An 18,355-nucleotide genomic window follows, 5' to 3' on the forward strand; every position below is an offset into this window, starting at 1 on the left:
TAAAATCTGAAATTGTAATAAAATGAAATCAATTTCATTTAATAACAAATAAATAACAAGGTGTTACTGAACTCATAGCATTACTTATTTTCACATTTACTTCACTCAGAACCTCAGTGTTTTAAGATAAATTAAGATGCCGTCGAATTTCCAATCCACTGCACCAAATGCCAGAGAATTCTGGAATCTTTTTAAAAAATTTAAATCCATCTTACAGCAACACACAGTACATCATACTTGCATGAGAATAACAGCATATTGTAGGAACGCATTAATTAAAAGACAGCATGTATGAAAAGACTCCCAGTCTGTCTTCTGACAATTGTGCTGTTGTCAGTGTTCCCTGCACAAGAAACTATTGCTTTAACCAATTCTCCCTCGCTCAAGAGCATCTTTGAAGAGAGAGCTCAGCAAAAAATTAAGAATAAAACCAAACCAACGCTGTACCTAAGTAAGCACATTTTCTCCTTTTCACGAGTTAAATGTTGTATAAGAAAAAGCATTGATTCCCTCCTTGAAGAAACAAAAAACGTCTTGGTCCTGACATCCAGTAGCTTATTTTGAAAAACAACCATCCAGGTTACTTAAAATAAATAATGCCTAAAAGAAGATATGTCAGCAAGAGAACATCTGTTTGCCTAAAATCCATGTCACTGCTGATGGCAGTTACACAAATGAGGAAGCTGAATTTATCTGCAGGGCTTGTTTATCAGCTCCCCAGAACTTCGGGGGTTCAAGTCTTCCCTGATGAGATTTACAGCACATCTCAGCCCACAAAACTACGAGGAGGAGAAATGAGAAGACCTGCCTCCAACTCCCAGCTCTCCTCTTGAATCATTGTGCATCCTCTGCAAGTCACTGCATAACATGCACTGCTCGGTGCATCCCATAACTCCAGAGCAAGAAAACAGAACTAATGATCCTGCTCCTGATCCTACAGAAGGTAATTGGAAAACTCCTATTATTCTAATGATTATAACTACAGTTATAATTTTCCTCATTTGAAAGATATTCTACTTTCTTGTCCTTACTACATAGAGTGTTGACAATCTCCTTACCCACAGAATGTGTTTCAATGCCAGGTCACCTCCTCCATATGAAATATTAAAACCAACTGGCTTCTTCCTCCATTTGCTGATTGTTCAACAGAAAAAAATCACAAAAGCCATTGCTCTTTTCCCAGAGATAAGAAATAATCTCCATAATCTGACTTCTATCACTATTTCTAATGAAAAAGATTCTAGTATCGAGAAGAGCTCCTGAGCAGTGGCCCAGAGCGAGATGGCGTTACTACAAATGCACTTAATTCAGATACCAAATCTCATCTACTTTAGTGCTACTCACTTTATGGTTTCCAAACTATAGTGGTCTATAAACCAACTGCAAAATACAAACACACATTCCCACCAAGTTGGCAGGTATGAGCCACTGCCTTCAGGCAGGAAGAGTCAGGAGCTGGCTCTCAAATGCTGCCAATAACTAATTAAGATATTTGTAACTGTAACAGTAAATTTTTTATAAAATGTTTAAATTTATTTTACCTAAAGGCTAAGAATTTTCTTTATTTTATCATAACACCTCCTCCCCAACTGCCAAGCAATAACAGCATACAAAATAGCCACAAATTTATTTTTAAAACACTGCATTCTTTTATTTTTAAAAGGTTAAAAAACACTTGTTCCTGCCGTACTTCTGAATGTTTTACATTGCATGGTATGCTTGCAAACTTCTATTTTTCTGTTTTGTTTAACCTTCTCCAAAATCTTACTGGCTTATATTCTTATCAAAATTCTCACAGTGACACTTTTAAGATAAGCATTATCTGTAGTTTAGGAGTAAATCCCGACAAATTGTCCAGCACCCAGAAGTTCACTGGGATTTGATCCTCCTGTTCTGTTCCAACAAAGGACATGCACCTCCGCTGAACATCTACCTGCGTACTTTGGAAATCCAGCTTGTATGAGATTCCAATCCAAACAGGAATATTTTCAGAAACATTTAAGTAATTTAGATAATATAACCCTACTTACAAAAATAGTTGTCTTTTAAGGAGGCTACTGCAGCTTGTTTATAGAATCACAGAATGGTTTGGGAGGGAAGGGACCTTAAAATCACAAAGTTCTGTCTTATGATAATTGGCTGGTACAAAATCATCACCACTCCCGTTAAGCTGCACCTTTTTTCACAACTTCTGACTTTTGCCCTTTGATTTTAAATTATCCACCAAAACAGAAAAACTACTTACCTATCTGATTCTTTAAAGGTCTTCACTAGCGTCGAATAAATATTTTGTTCCTTTCTTAAAGCAAGGATCAGCTTTTCATATTCAGCTTCTTTATTTTCCTAAATTAAAACAAGAACACCCTAAGCTTACAAAGTAATTTTTAAATTTGCATGTCTACAACTCTGTGTATACCTATGTCATGAAGAAAACACGAAAGAAGTAGAAACCCAAATCTGCTGAGCGGGACAGCCTGTCTCCAAAGCCTAATATGAATCTGAAAACTATTTATGATAGTTACAACCAGCTATTATTAAAGGGGACAAATTCCGTTGCGCTATTTTCCTACCATGAATGACATATCTGAACAGCGGTTCATGATTTTTATCACACTCTAAAAAGCTTCCCCCCAGCCCCAGCATCCTCACTTCCTCCGTTTACAACTCAAGGACCCAGGAACAAGCTGGCAGGTCGCTATTCCAGAGGAGGGGAAGGGAGGGAAGGGGAAGCAGAGAAGCCCGACCTCCAAGCACACACTTTAGAACATTGTCCTAACAGTCCTCTCTGTGTTCTGGATAAAATTGGCCTTCTTCAAGGCAGAGGTTTCTGCAAATTCTGTTCCATTTCTGAACAAAGAGGACTGTAGCGAGCCGACAAATTAAGGATGAACACGTCAAACTCACACCCGTGGAGTTCGCTTTCCGCACACTCAGCTGGATCGCTACAAGCTGCTGCTGCACTTGTGCAAAGAAAAGAAAATTGTTTACCTGCAGTCTTGCTCACAGAAAGCGTATTATTATTATTAGAATAAATCCAGATTCTTATGCTACATTCTCAGTAAGGATCCACTAATTTCCCAAGCCTTTTTTCACTCCAAAACAACCACACAGCCACTCTTTCAGCAGGAGGCAAAAAATGCAGCTATTTAAAAGAGCATTTGCTTGCACTTATTACATAAAAATATCTACGGTATCAGCCATCCCAGAAGAGAAAATAACTGAGATATCTATAGCAAATTTAGATGCATTAATGTCAGACACATACATTCTGCCTCTGTTTGAGAAGAATAGTAGGCCTTGTTGCTTCCCTCAGTTTTCTTTTTCGACTGAAAACTGAAAGGAAGAACAAAAAAAGTGGCACAGCAAAGGGGGGATGTGCCTGGCTCTACTTTGACAAGATAACTCTGGAGAGCAAGAATGAAAGGTAATTCTATTTTCTCCATATTACAACCTCAAGACTGGAAACTAAATTCTCAAGAGATACTAAATCATTAGTGAACAGATCATTAACAAGGAAGAAATCTACACCCAGGAGTTTTAAGCAGCTGTTATTACTCCAATTGCAATTCCTAAAGAAGGAACGGCAACAAGAATCCAGCTACAGTAGAATCTCGTTAATTCACACTAACGATGCAAAGACTCTGTTAATTTGAAAATTTCAGTATTCTGCAAAGTAAACAGTACAAAAGCAAGGACAACTGTTGTTTGATTTTAATTATTTACACTCATACTTCACAGTATGCTAGCAAATATGTTAAATAATATTTTGCAAGTGTAATCAAGTCTTGATCAAATTACTCCCGTGAAGCTAATCTGCACGTCAGGCCGTACTGCAGAAAGAGCAGCTTCCACCACCTCACGCTACAGGTTCTTTGAAGAAGCGACCTTGCCTTTGTACATCTGCATCATGGTCACCTGCCATCATTCCAACAGTATTTATTCCAACAAATGTTTCCAGGTTCCAGGGCAATTTTTACATTAAATACTAATTCTGTGTATGAAGCCCAAAATACTGAGCTTCCTATCAAGTTTATTATGTAGATGAGCAGAGGAGGAGCACACAGCAACTTCTGCTGACGGAGTACTGAGAAACACAAAGGCAAACAGATGGAGGTGGGTGATCCAAAGTCCATTAATAAAAAAATCTCACAAAAAAAAGAATATGTAAAAAAGTACATCTTACAGCCAGAATTAAGGAGTCTCACCACCGTGTTGGAATCTCAGCCTTTCAAGAACAGTCACTAAACACAGATTGCAATTTAACTTGGAAAGAGTTTGTTCACAATGACACCAATCAATGACGTAGAGAGCAACAGGAAGAAATAAATCTTTTGACTTAATTTAGTTGGTTAACAGTCTGTTAAAAGTTCTACTGAACTCTCCCATATGTCTGATACGAGCCTTGCAATTATTACTGAAGACACTACAGAACTATATCCTAATTAAAAGCTCTTTCTGAAGCACTGGCAAAGTAATGTCACTTTGAAGAGTTCACGGTACACAAATTAGATAACAGTTGTCACCAATTGTTCGGGGTCTATGACTGCTGTATTAACAAAGCATCGTTACACACAGAAACACGCTCCGGTTTCCCATGTTTCTTTTAGAATTCACATGTTAATTTAATTCTACATTTGCACCAAAATCTCCATAAGCTCATGAAATCCTCCCAAATCTTTTCTTTTTTTTTTTTTTTTTTCTGAATAACAGGAGACATGAGCTGCTTCTTAATTCCCAATGTCACAGACTATACACAAATTATTAAATTCTCAATTCAACTAGCTAGGTAGGGGTTACCAAAATCATGAAGAAATGGTTCTTGATATTTCAGAATCTTTCCTGAATAATGAGGATGAGAAGACACAGCATGAACATCTCCTTTTTGGTTGTTTGTACATTATTGCTGTCATTTCTAAATAAAGCGTAGGAGTGAATTATTCCAATCAACTTCCCAACGGTACACAAAACATAAGGCAGCTCTGTAACTTAAATAGACCATAATGCCGTGGGAGTTAATGAAACATTAAACCTCTTGACACATGGTGTGAGGAAAAATGTGTTAGAGGAGATAGCTGCAAGACATCCAGGACCATATTGCAGTGAAAGATTTATATTCCCATGAAAGGAGGCAATCTAATACATTAAAGTCTATATTTAAGTCTGCAATACCATTGCTAAGCAGCAGTGGTGGAAAACATAACTTATTTTCATTAAAGGTTTCTCAGATTGTAAGCAATGAAAGTAAAAGGTTTATACCTCCACAATAAATAACTTATTGGCAAAGTCACAAGAATGCCCAGTTGCCTCATTGAACACTCTCTTGCTTACAACAACCATCGGGATCACTGCAAAGTCTCTGAAGGTTAAAGGATGAATGATGGAGAGAAGGCCATAACCTTCACCTCATCACTGATCCATCCATCCATCCATCCATCCATCCACCCACCCACCCACCAGTACCAGGATTTGGTAATTTCTTCTCATGTTGCAGTAAGCTTTATGTATGGTCTCCCAGAAATGAAACAATCACTAATAAGATTAAAATTGTTATGGGCCACCGAGTCATGTATCTGAAGATGAAAATTACTAGAGCAAAAGACTTTGTTGGTAACTTTTAGAAGATGTTGTCTCAACCACAGAAAATGTCACAAAGCTGATGGTTCTGAGGAACTTATGACCCTTCTTGGTGACATGCGAGGGCAGACGACTGGACTATATACTCCCAAATATCACTCCATCAGGCTAACTCCTTTCAGATGAAATTTCTGCTAATATGAAAACGGTGAGATACACTAACCACATCCATTCCATCACCAGGCCACGCTCAGCGTCACAGGTATCAAGTCTGAAGCGTGTGAAGACACGGATATCGACAAACAACGTTGTTTTTAGCTCTAAGCTCATCTCATGAAATCAGAAATTGAACTACCCCCTTGTTTATGCGTTCGCAACATCAATTTCAAGAGACTGAAAGCCACAACTACAATGCACTGATCACTATTTAATAGACAGGACACTCGAATTAAAAAAAAAAAAAGTCAACTACCTCACTTTGCACAATGACGACGACTCAGCAACAGTGTGCACCCCGCAGCAATGTCACCTCAGACACGTCTGCAGCGCCGCCACAACGGCACCCATCCCAATTCTCACGACACCCGTCAACTGCAATGCTCCAGTTACATCAATAACTTTCAGGCACAGACTGTAACTTCTCCAGCTGCAGCAAATCAGACATCACAACTGCGTGCACACAGTACCCTTCGCTTCCCTGGCTGCACCGTAGTCACTCCTCTACTCCTGCAGAGTAATTATAACCGAAGTCAAACAACGTGCTGATCATACAGGAGTTAGAAAGCGCCCTGGGTCTGCAGAAACCCCAGATCTGCCTTGCAGCGTATCAGATGTATCAGTACAAGCTCCTCGTGTCCTGTCGCCTGTTACTTGGGAAAGAGACTGACACCCCCCCCCGGCTGCACCCTCCTTTCAGGGAGTTGTAGAGAGAGAGAAGGTCTCCCCTCAGCCTCCTCTTCTCCAGGCTGAACACAGCATCTTCATGGTTGGAAGAGACCTTTGAGATCATCGAGTCCAACCATATACACACCAAAAAAAACCACCCAACAATCTCGGGCACTAGAGCACACCCTGAAGTGTCACATCTACATGTTTCTTAAATACCTCCAGGGATGGTGACTCCACCACCTCCCTGGGCAGGCTGTTCCAGTGCCTGACCACTCTCTCAGTGAAGTCATTCTTCCTAATATCTAATCTAAACCTCCCCTGCCCCAACTGCAGACCAGCTCCAACACCCCAATACCAGCTTCAACACCCCCAGCTCCCTCAGCCTCTCCTCACAAGGCTTGTTCTCCAGACCCCTCACCAGCTCCGTTGCCCTTCTCTGGGCACACTCCAGCACCTCAATGTTTTTGTTACAGCGAGGAGCCCAAAACTGAACACAGCCCTCAAGGTGGGGCCTCACCAGTGCCAAGTACAAGGGGACCATCACTGCCCCAGTCCTGCTGGCCACACTCTTGCTGATGCACGCCAAGAAAAGCATTAAGCACAAAATCAACTAAAGTTTCTATCGCACTTCTAAATCCCTTGGCTGTAAAATATATTTCATTCTGAGAGCTCATAGATACCAGAGTCAGCAGTTGCATGACTAACCCAATTATCAGTGCCCTCGCACACTCTCTCTCTAGCCCATGACAGTGGCTCAAGAATCCAAACTCTAATTAGAAACTGTCATTTATCTTCCCTGGCCTGGCCAAGGCACCCAGCAGAGCTTTGGATGTTGGTTGCTTTAAAATTTATCATTACATTAAAATAAAGTAAAAAGATATGATGAAAGAGAGAAAGTTCTGCATCTCTCAATTCAGCTTCTTCAACTTTAAAGATCAGTGAGGCTGGAAGAGCTTGGTTTCTGTTCTCTCTGGTGGGGAGGATCCAGCTGCGCGTTTGTTGAGAGTTGGTGCAGCACTGTAAAGTCATCAAAGAGTCCAAGGCAGCCAATGAGAGCAGAGCTCTGCATAATCTGCGTCCAAAAACTTATGATTAATATGCCAAAGCGGGTTCTTAGAGGAGACATCTTACACCGAGGTTGAGCCGAGAGGACAATGGGTTGTGATTAGGCATTGTTCACAATCACGACGTGAACCCGCAACAGAGAATAGATGGTGATTAGAAGGTGGGTGCTGGGCCATTACCACGCGTGGCCTCGCTTGCCACTGTTCTCTCTCCTGGTTGTACACCTGTATGGGAAGTGGGGTGTACAGAGGAAAGCGAGTATTTGATTTTCATCAATTCTGTATGATTTTCCATCACTCTCAGGTCCCTTCGTGACAGAAGTTACGTGCGTACACTGCGGTTTGTTTTACAGAGGTAGAATTTCTACTCAGTCTTTCACAGACTTTACTTTCTCTGCATGTATATTCATATATTCTTTGATATACTCTGCGCTGGTACCCTGGCAAACCATGATGCAGGTCCTTTACTCCAAGCTTGTCATGCACTTGCATCTACCTTATTTAATAATAACGCCCATAACATTTTAAGCATCTCATCACTAGGGTGTTCAGAAGGTGACACAGGACATAGCACTCATGTTTCCTTTACCATTGGCTCACTTTATTTTAAACATCGTCGAGAAAAATCTCATTAATGCCTGATATATTATTAAAGAAACTAAATAGCTTTCTCCATCATTAGTACGTACTAGTACAGTTCTTTCTACTTTGCCTGATGCTTCTGGAGACCTTAACATACAAGGCTGCAAACAACATAAAAAAAGACACGAAACGAACCTTCAAAAGCAACTTACCTCTTCACTAATCCGTCCACAATAAAAAAAATGCACTGATGGAGTCAGCAAGTGATTCAAAAACTTCTTACCAGTACCTGACTTCTTTTTTTTATGGGTAGTACAGAAGTGGGGGATGAAGGGGGAAGGAATTAAATCTACATTTTAAGAGTCTGAATTTTGACCTCCAACTTCAGGTCCTAAACAACTCTTTTCAATTTATGGCATCAAATAAAATAATGGGCATATATTGTCCACCTTTTTAAAGATACATAAAAAAGATACATTTTTACATTTTAAAAAGATACATTTTATTTTAAAGGTACATACTTTTCTGTACTATTTCCTTTCTTCTTTGCTTTACTTTAAAAAGTAGTTTTCTTCTTGCCCTAGATATCTCTTCACTCCTACCTATACTTTTTATCTTCAAACTCCATTTATCTCCTGTGGTCACTAGCTCTGTGCAATCTTTCCCCTTATCTATCAGAAATACACAAACTCTCTTCTGCACCTCTCTCCAGAAACGCAGATACCATCGTACTCAGGAAAACATGCCTGCCCTAATGACCACAAAACTCTTACCTCTTTATGGTGGGCAAAGCATTTCACACACTTTCTGAAAGTAAAGATTTTAGTGACGCCATATCAAGTCATCAGAGTACAATACTATGTACTCCTATGATACCAGATCAACACCACCACAATCATACCAATCATATGACACAATTATTAATAAAGCTGTCGTTATAATTTTAATAATACGTGTGATGGTATTGATCCGAAGGAAAAACAGCCCCTTGATACATAGGTAAATTACAATGTATATGAGTCCACACCTTTGATGCCAAAGTCAAAATTCTCTTCAATTTGACATAAGGTATTTATCTGCAAATGATCAGAGTTACAAAAAACTCACCTCTAACTCTCTGACTATCTTGATGATCGACTGTTGAGACTGTGCAGCGTGTTTTTCCTTTACTAAGCCCTCATTTTTGAGTTCAAGTTCTTCATTGGCTCTTAGGAGGTTCTTGTACTTATTCAGGAGCTCCTGCAATTCTGCATCCTTTTCTTTGACTGTTCCATCAAGTCTCTACCAAAAGAAAATAATAAGACAGTTTTACAAAATTTATTCTAGTTGTATACTGCAAAACAGAGAAACAAACAAAATTCAGGAGAATATCCAAGGATGTTCTTCTGGCACATGTTCTTCACATACCTCACAAAAGAAAAGCCCAACTTAATGTAAGAGAAGCAAAAACAAACAAAGAAACAAAAAAATCAAACAAAGCTTTCCCAGCTATCCAATGCTTTAAGTACTAAAAAATGCAAAGGCATGCACCTTGGTCCTCAGATACAGAACAAGCCCAACTATTACTCTTTGCATTGTTGGTTGAATCCCATCAGTACTTTGCAGGGTTATATCTCCAGCTATAAAAAAATTGGGCAGGGGTCCATTAGCATTCAGGCAGCTCCCTCCTCATGTACATTATTTTGAATCGTTTCAAAAGAAAGAAAACAGAAAAAAAAAAAAAAAGAGAAAATATTTCAGTATCTATACCTATTCCTCAGCTTCTAGTTTCTGCACAATAAGCTGAAAATCATAGGTACTTCAGAGCTTTTAAACTATCTTACCACAACAGTGAAAATTCTACATAAGTACCAGCAAAGCTTTCTTCCTCCTCTGTCCACACGCTTCATAAAACCCTAACAAGAAATCTCATTGAATGTCAAACACTCTATAATTATATGTCTGTTCTGCAAATACAGTATTATAAAGTGAAGGATTATCATCAAAATCAACAGTAATTCCAAATAGAAATGTGATTTTGTAATAATTCCTCATACAAAATCAGACGATAACTTTCCATTTTTCATTTCAACTGAAGTCTACCCACCTGAAGCTGCAGATCCTTTTGATTGACGCTGTCTGTCAGCCGCTTGATAACTAGCTCTTGGCTCTGCAACTTCTGATTGCTTTCACTCAAAAGAATATTGTAATGATGTTCAACTGCTTTTTCTTTCTCAGTCATTTCACCATGTAATTTCTCTAGCTGATTTCTAAGGTCCTACAAAAAAAAAAAGAAACTGAATATTTAGCAATTCAACTTTTAAAAAAGTTTAAGACTAACAACCCACATTCCATTGCTTTAAATTACTCATACCACTAAATAGTCTGGAGTATGTACTTAAGCCAGTATCTTTCTCTTGGCATCAATGAACACAATTAAAGAAAGAAAACTTTTAGATGAGGTGTCAGCATTGTCTTCTAAAAATCTAGGTTGTTACTGTTTAAACGCTTTTCATACAGAACGACTGGACTCCAAGGCTGTTAGGAATATCATGCACGTAGATGTTGTCGCTGTCAGAATGAACACTCACTTCTGAGTCAATTTACTCCCTTGCTAGAAATAGGAGAAAATTGGTTACGGGTGATTCAGTTTGTCATTTGCTCTTTTTCTCATCACACCATGAAAATTCTTGCACTAACACTGTATTACTAGTTACTTTTGCATCAAACAAAAGGTCAGAAATGTTAAAACATTTTCTTTTGACAAGGGCACAAACTTCAAATAACCAAAGAGGTCAGTCTCACGATTAGAAGTCGTGAACAGAACTTGATCTTGATTATGGCTTTTAATTATTTCCTGCAGCTCCAAACTTAGTTGCATCATATCCACATCTTAATACCCCATCAGAGAAACATTTATTTCTTGTCCATTTTGCTTCTAAAACACAGAAACAATCTCTTTCAATAGCCTTATGCAGTAGCAAGTCCAAAGGACCCTGAGATCTGTTAGGATCAACAGGGACTGCTGCAATGTAAAAAGCAGTATCTCCTACTTTGCAGGTCACACGCTTGACACACACCACAGTTACAGCCTTCTCTGCACTCCTACAGATCCTTTTTCACTTCACATGAAAATCCACCATCTGAAAACCTAGCTAGATATGGGGTTTCAGAGTTTGACCATCTGATAAAGCCTTGAGTTCCAAGCAAAAACGTCAAACAATTCCTACTCCTTACATTTTGCTCTGAACTGGGACAATCGCTAAATTGATGGAAACATAAGAAGTTATTAGCATGTAATTAATAGTCAGTTCCCAGTTACAGAGTGGAAAATACAGAAGAGCACAAGGCAGTACAAAAATCCACAACGTGGTGTCTCTGTCTTTCCAATTTCTCTCCCACCACCACTATCTGTTGCTGATTTGTTGGTTGAAGGAGGCACAGCCTGCACATACACCAGCCTTGTTTTAAAGGCTTTTACTCTGCAAGAAGATCTAGAGCATTTACTGCACGGATTGTTTGGAAAAAGAGAAGTAGAAACTTGTAACAAAGGAGCTGTTGTCTAAAATTAAATAATTAAAACTTACAGAAGACTTTATACTATCTAAACTTCTCTTCAGACCCAAAGAACCGGGTAACACAGCCTTCATCTTAAAACAAATGTTTTCCATTTATTCCCAAAAGGCGCCCATTTGTGAAGTTTCATAAGCCCTTTAAATAGTCTGCACATATGGTAGTCACCTATAAACTCTACATTTACCTCCACTGGGATTTAAAATTCAATAGTTGTTTCTTATTCTAAGTACAAAGAAATGGTACTAGTGACACTTTAATTGCAATCTCTTTACAAACTGTTTTATGTCCTTTTCTTGACTTAATTACCTTGCTTCATGCAGGTTCGCATCAAATCTTCAACATCATTTTACTACTTCAGTGTTTTACTTCTGTTTATTTTGCACATTAAATACAAATTGTCATTTACAATGCCTTTTGGTTTACTTGCTTAATTTTAGCTTCATTAGCGGGATTCAGCTAAGAAACCCCTAATAGCTGCCAAAAAAACTCAAATGTTATTCAGTTTCAAAGAATGATTAAGCTTAGACCTTCAGTTCTGCAAACTAATAAAGTTAATTTCTTCAGGACCAAGAGAAACTACTTGCTTAAGTAAGAAAAGTGAAGAATTGCAGAATCAGGTCCAAGCTCTGTCAAACTCTCAAATACGTTTCTATTTCTTCCTAACTGCCAGCTATAAATACAAACTGCAGCGTAGCACAGCTCTTTGGAAAGCAGCGCAATGCTCTGAGAACCGCAAAGTCTTTTGGCTTGAAGTTACGGAGCTCTTCAAGTGGGTCACACTCAGCCTATTCATGTACAACACGTGAACTGGAAGCCAAGGATCAACTGCAGCGTTACGAGTTTCACTGCGCTGCAAAGTTCACTCCTTGGCCTTCTATTTTCACACTGGTTTTATACTATTACATCACTGAGAGGCTTTAAGTGAATACATTGCTTTTTAAGTAACTAAACTTCAAAGGAATGGTGGTGACCTGTGCTATAGCTTCAAGTAACCAATAGTCTATGGCTTCTCTTTATGAAAAGCATAAACAGCTTTAAGAAGAAAAGATGACAGATAGGTGTAGATAGAAAAGATGCTGCTGGAACAACAGTACTACACCCCCGTTATCTAGCCTGAGTCCTCTTGGTGTACCATGCTCGTCAGGTACATAAAATACACTTCTGCCTCTAAAGCAGCACAAATAGCATGGTTAGGTTTACAGAAAGAGGTGGACTGACAAGGCATACGATTATGGGAAAAGTTAAAAGGCCTGCGAGACTCGCAATTTGCAGATACTTTGCCTCTGCTATTTCTGCCCCCAGAGTTCCCTAAATCCTTCCCAAAACAAGCAGGAGTTGAGACTGAAAATTATCTCCTTTGCATGAGCTAGAATTCTGTAACGCACAAACCTATCCATCACTATAGCAGGTTGCTTGAACTCATTGACCACTCAAATTGTCTGGGAGAAAAATCTATTGGTTTCTATACATTGAGTTGGAAGGATAATATAGTGCCTACAGTTCTCAGAGCATAAACTTTGCAATTCCCTCTGCCAACCTTCTTCCCAAGAGACTTTCCTATGATTAATGATAGTTGAACTAAGAAAAATGAATGTGAAACACTATAATGTAGAAGACCAGAGCAGATGCCTCCCCCTCTTTGTCAGATGGAAAACAGGTCAGTGAATAATTAAGTCATGAAGCTCCAAAACCTCCCTCTCAGGCTGAACCACAGGTAGGAGGACTAAATAATAAATTCTGCCTAATGAGTTACTCTGCATTTCCCCAACCAACTGATCAAATATGAATGCCTAGTAAATACACTTTAATTGTCTACGTTTAGGCCTAGAGAGAGAATGGATACTTGAAGTGTTTAATCATGTAAATTTGAACAAACTCTTCGATCAAGAAGCACTGACTCTGTTATAGACACAGTAACGTGGTGGCCACAACCAATATGAAGGAAGAGCTGATGTTTATTCCTCATCAATCATATGTAAGAATATAATGCCTGAAGTTTGTTTCAAAGAGCTTAAAGTGATGCTGAACCACTGCTTATCAGCAGCTTCTGGAAAGTTCAAAACTGAGTTTTTTTCTTTTAAAGTTGACCTAGTAAAAAGCCAGGGCACCCAGCTACCCTGAGGCAGGGAGGGTGCTCAAGAACATCTGTGCCCATTGCTCCAGAAGACTCCTGACACTGGGCACAGCCTGTGATTTGCATGAGCAGCTCACATGTAGCAGTCTTAGCTAATTTAGTTTAATTAAACTCCTTCCATTCCAGGACAGTGAAGTCTAAATCATCTGGACAAGCTGCAGTGACAACAGGGCAGAGAGACTTTTTCTGGATCTCAAAGGTTTAGTGTGGATTTGTGCTTTGGTTTTTTATTTTGGTTTTAGTGTTGGTTTGGTTTTTTGGGGTTTTTTTTGTTTTGTTTTTAATAGATATCTGCAAAAATCAGGATTATTCCAATCACAGCATACGAAAAGTCATTGAGAATTTCCCTGTGAGTGAAGAGCTAAAACAGCAGTTCATTATAGATGTTGAGGGCATTTTCTAGAGTTTAGGCACATTCTTGCTAGTTTTATTCTAACAAAATAGAAACACTGATAAATAGGTGTCTTGGAGCATAAATAGAACAGAATTTTAAAGGCAGCCTCATATAAAGTTTGCATCAGAACACTGAAGTGGTTTTCTATTTGTCAAAGAGCAAAACATCACAGCATATTTTTTTACTCCCACATATCTACTACTTAATGGGCAACATTTCACAGGCAACGTTGCTATATCCAAATGTACCAGCAACTCTGAAATGGAAGCAGCTGTTCTGTGAGGAGGAGGAAATAGGTTAGGGATATAATTTTTATAAGACTGCTCATCTTTTGGCAGGAATGCTTTTCCCCAGGGAGCTAGTCATTTACATGAAAAACATGGACATAATGGAGTCAAATAGGCTTCTGTAATACAAGTAACTTTGAATCCTCTGGCAACTCCCTACTCGGTGCTATTTTTCCTGTCTTTCCTATGCAGAGTTATATTCCAGCTCCCCTGAAAGATGAAAAAAAGTTCTAAACAGAGAAGACAGTTAAATATAAAATACTTTAAATCAATAAAATATATTCTTTGTGGCTGTTTTACTGACAGAAGCGATCTGTTCTTTCTCTCCTTAACCTCAACACCCTGAAGAAATTTCAAAGCACACCAAAGATAGAGACTTAGTGACGGCAGCATAACCACAGTTGACAATCAACCAAAAACGCAAGTTAAATTGGGGGCAGGAGACAGGGCGCAGAACTTATTTGTTTGTAGGTAAAGAGATCCCTCTGCTGGTTTTAAGTGATATTGCAGGAAGAGTAATTTCCACATATACCTGCCTTAAGGTCCTTATTTAGTAATCAAACTAAACAAATACAAGCTTATTTAATCTTTTGTATAATTAATATAGCAGGAGGCTAATCCCTAACTGAAGGGGCCCAGCCTCTGCATGCAGTCAGGACTCCACTCGTTATGCAAATGCTGCCCTAATGGGAACAACTGTGAGAAGACTTTACAAAAAAATCCATGTGATAAGACATACAGGTGAGAAGTGTGTTTTACGTCAAACACTGAGCAGAAGGTGCATCCTTTTTTCAAAGGAAGAAAAGAAGAAACCTGATCATTCATTTTGTTGCACAGGCTGAACGTACTGGAAGCAGAAGTGCTTATCTAAATGACTACAGCAAGGTAAAAAAAAAAAAACCAACCCTAAACAGAATACGAAGCAAGGAAAATTAATGAACAGATACAGCTCATCATCTTTATATTAAATTGTGATCAACTAATCCTGTGCTTTGGGAATTTTACAAGCAGAAATTATTAAATATACAGCCTTTACAGTGACCCTGCTACGATAGCAAAAAGCAAGCTGAAGTTTGGCTTAAGTTTACAACTGGCTACTTACTCCTGTTCCGCATTAGAACTTAGAAGAATGTTTAATTTCAGTAGTGTGATTTAAGATAATGTAGAGATATGTAACATGGCAAATACAGCAGGTATATAAAACGTACATTGTCGTGCATGCTCAGACTCTCCCATAAGAAAAACTAAAACCAATAGCAAACATTTACCACTTAGAAAGGCTAACGATTTTTTCTAGAACCTGAGGTTATTGAAATGCTATTTATTTTAAAATATTTTTCTGTGCAGACTACACGCCAGAGTTTTCCTCAAGCTTCTTGGCCCCATTTTTTGGACACTGGCTTCAAGCAAATGCATTTACCTTCCCAAAAATTATTCAAGTTAAAAAAGTAAATTTGTTAGAAAAGGACATGCTAGAAATGCTAAATTATTTTTTAACTTCATGAAATAAAGTAAAAAAGTGATAATAACATTAATGGTTTTGTCACTTCTGCTCTTCTGTAGTTGTGCTTCATCCAGCTCCTTCTCCATTTTCTCTCTTTCTAAATTCAAATCATTTAGCTCTTGATCAGTCCTTTTAATCCTCCTTTGTAGTTTACGATTCTCAGCATCTTTTGTAAGGTTTTCTGAACGCAGCTCTGCTAAGAGGGTCTCTTTTTCCATCAAGAGAGCTTGATAATCCTCAGCACCCTGAAACACAAAGCAGCATTTGAGTTCTATAGGGGTATTTTGTAGAGACGAAAGCTTTTCTTCTGTTGTGTCCAAACCCACTCCCCCACATCTCTTTCCAGTGCCTCAAAAATTATGGTGCAAAAATACAGTGAAGTGACAGTTACGCACACATCAGGGAAAACGTTACACTAAAAGTTTTCTCAATTAACATAACACAGCTTTCAGTGACATCCAGCCCAGGATAACAAAGTCTTAGTTATCCAAGAATTAGATAAAGGTTGACCTGCAAAGGAGCCCATAGCGCAAATAAGACCATACTGTTATTATTATTATTGGTTCCCAAAGCTCTTCTGACATAAAGCTTTCTACTTTGGGGTCAGTAGTTGCCAAGTCATAAGCACATTTACTATACAAAATAGCAAGTCTGATTTGTGTTCTTCCCCATCACATACTGTTACAACTGGCCTCCTTGAAGTTCTCAAGAGAGATGAGAGGAGCAGTGGGCTATGCAGCAGGATCTACTCACAGACAACTGCCTTCAACTCAAGCCTGTAGCTAAGTAGCAGAGTAATGAGGAGAAAGGCTTGCTCTGTCACCCACAGTGCAACACGGATTCTGCGGACAGGAGGGATTAGTTGCGCACTTTGTAAACCTAGAACTTTGCAAAAATAATCAAGCTCTCATAAAAATGAAAGGGTTAAAATGAGAGTAGTATTTCGAAGCAGGACATCCATGCTATGAAAAAAGCGAACTTAAGCTATAGATTCACACAGGCCAAAATGACCTGAAGAAGAAATAGCATATACTTTTCTCAATAGAGCACGCTTAAAATTTGGGCTTATGTGAAAAAAATGACTTTTGAAGAAAAAGAGGTGCTCTGTGAGAACTAAACATTACTACTCCATCAGACTCCAAAATCAAAAACCAGTAGAGTCAGCCACAAATGCTTTAGGTGAGCGTACTTCAGAGGCAACCTATCAACCTCTTCCACTCCTGCTGAGTCACGACACCACGTGGATGAACACACATCCTAATGGAAGATTCATCTCTGCCTCTAAATCAGTACTAGTTAGTTTAATCAGACTTATTTTTATCAGACTTCGTTCTAGACAAGTTGGAAAACATTACAAGAGATTATGTTGTCTATTTTAATATCAAATTCCTACTTTCTCCCATTTTACATTAAGACCTTTATAATACATAGATTATCATCATAAAGTCCTTTCTCCTCCACACAGACGAAAGCATTACTAAATCACATTTTCACAAACAACATTCCACTGTTTTATAAACAGAGGTTTCACATTTATTATATAAATAAATTCAAACAAGTGTCTCACACCCAGCTCACCTCTGCTAACATAAAGAGTGTGCTGTTACCATACTTTTGGGAGAAAAACCAAAACATTCATAGGTCAACAAAAAAAGTTCAATATTATCTCAGCTCCACAACTATTTCTGTCTTTATTTTAAACTCATTTTGCTTTTACACATTTCTCCCTTAATAATTCTCAGTTGTTATAGATGAAAAAACTCAATAAACAAGATAACTAGTCTGACATTTTAACACTATCATTTAAATAACTCGATTTGGGCAATTTTTTCAAAGTAAGAAAAGTTAAACATTTTAAACAACATTTTGCACTAATTTCCATTCCTCTGCTTTCAAAGATACAAAGCACTACCCACTGTGTGGAATTATGGAGAAGGGAGGAGCAGGGATGGGGAAAGCCACATTAATTGCTCACTTCTTACCTTGAATTTTTGGATGTGTGCTTTGTGAGTTGCCTCCCTTGCCTTAGCCAATGAAGCGTTTAGATCTTCAATTTCTGAACCAAGCTCCTCATTCTTTAAGTAAAGTAAAACGAATACTATGTAGAAAGAGTTATTTCCAAGGGATGGTGATTCAGTAATAGCTATCCCCTCTCATTATCCATTCATCCAACTACACAAACCAAATACTTCAAAGAACAAAAACACCAAATACATCATAATAAATCTTATATAAAGAAATTCTTGTTCTTATACAACACTCACTAGGCCGCCTATCACTCAAGTATTTCCTATTCCTCCACAAAATGTGAATTCTGCCTGTCATTGACCTCTCCTATTTTAGCGGTCTTTATGACAGCGCCACTTACTCAAC

General features: G+C 38.5%; 1 protein-coding gene across 1 annotated transcript in view; it reads right to left on the reverse strand.

Annotated features, from left to right (window-relative positions):
* The window catches only part of CDK5RAP2 (CDK5 regulatory subunit associated protein 2), an 81,755-nt gene that overhangs the window by 47,838 nt on the left and 15,562 nt on the right, over nucleotides 1–18,355 (reverse strand). Inside the window, 5 exon segments of the mRNA XM_074161215.1 lie at nucleotides 2,246–2,343; nucleotides 9,216–9,389; nucleotides 10,195–10,365; nucleotides 16,009–16,227; nucleotides 17,965–18,057. Coding sequence (XP_074017316.1) covers nucleotides 2,246–2,343; nucleotides 9,216–9,389; nucleotides 10,195–10,365; nucleotides 16,009–16,227; nucleotides 17,965–18,057 — 755 coding nt within the window.

This window comes from Numenius arquata, chromosome 19 (assembly GCF_964106895.1).
Source record: "Numenius arquata chromosome 19, bNumArq3.hap1.1, whole genome shotgun sequence".
Classification (NCBI taxonomy): domain Eukaryota; kingdom Metazoa; phylum Chordata; class Aves; order Charadriiformes; family Scolopacidae; genus Numenius; species Numenius arquata.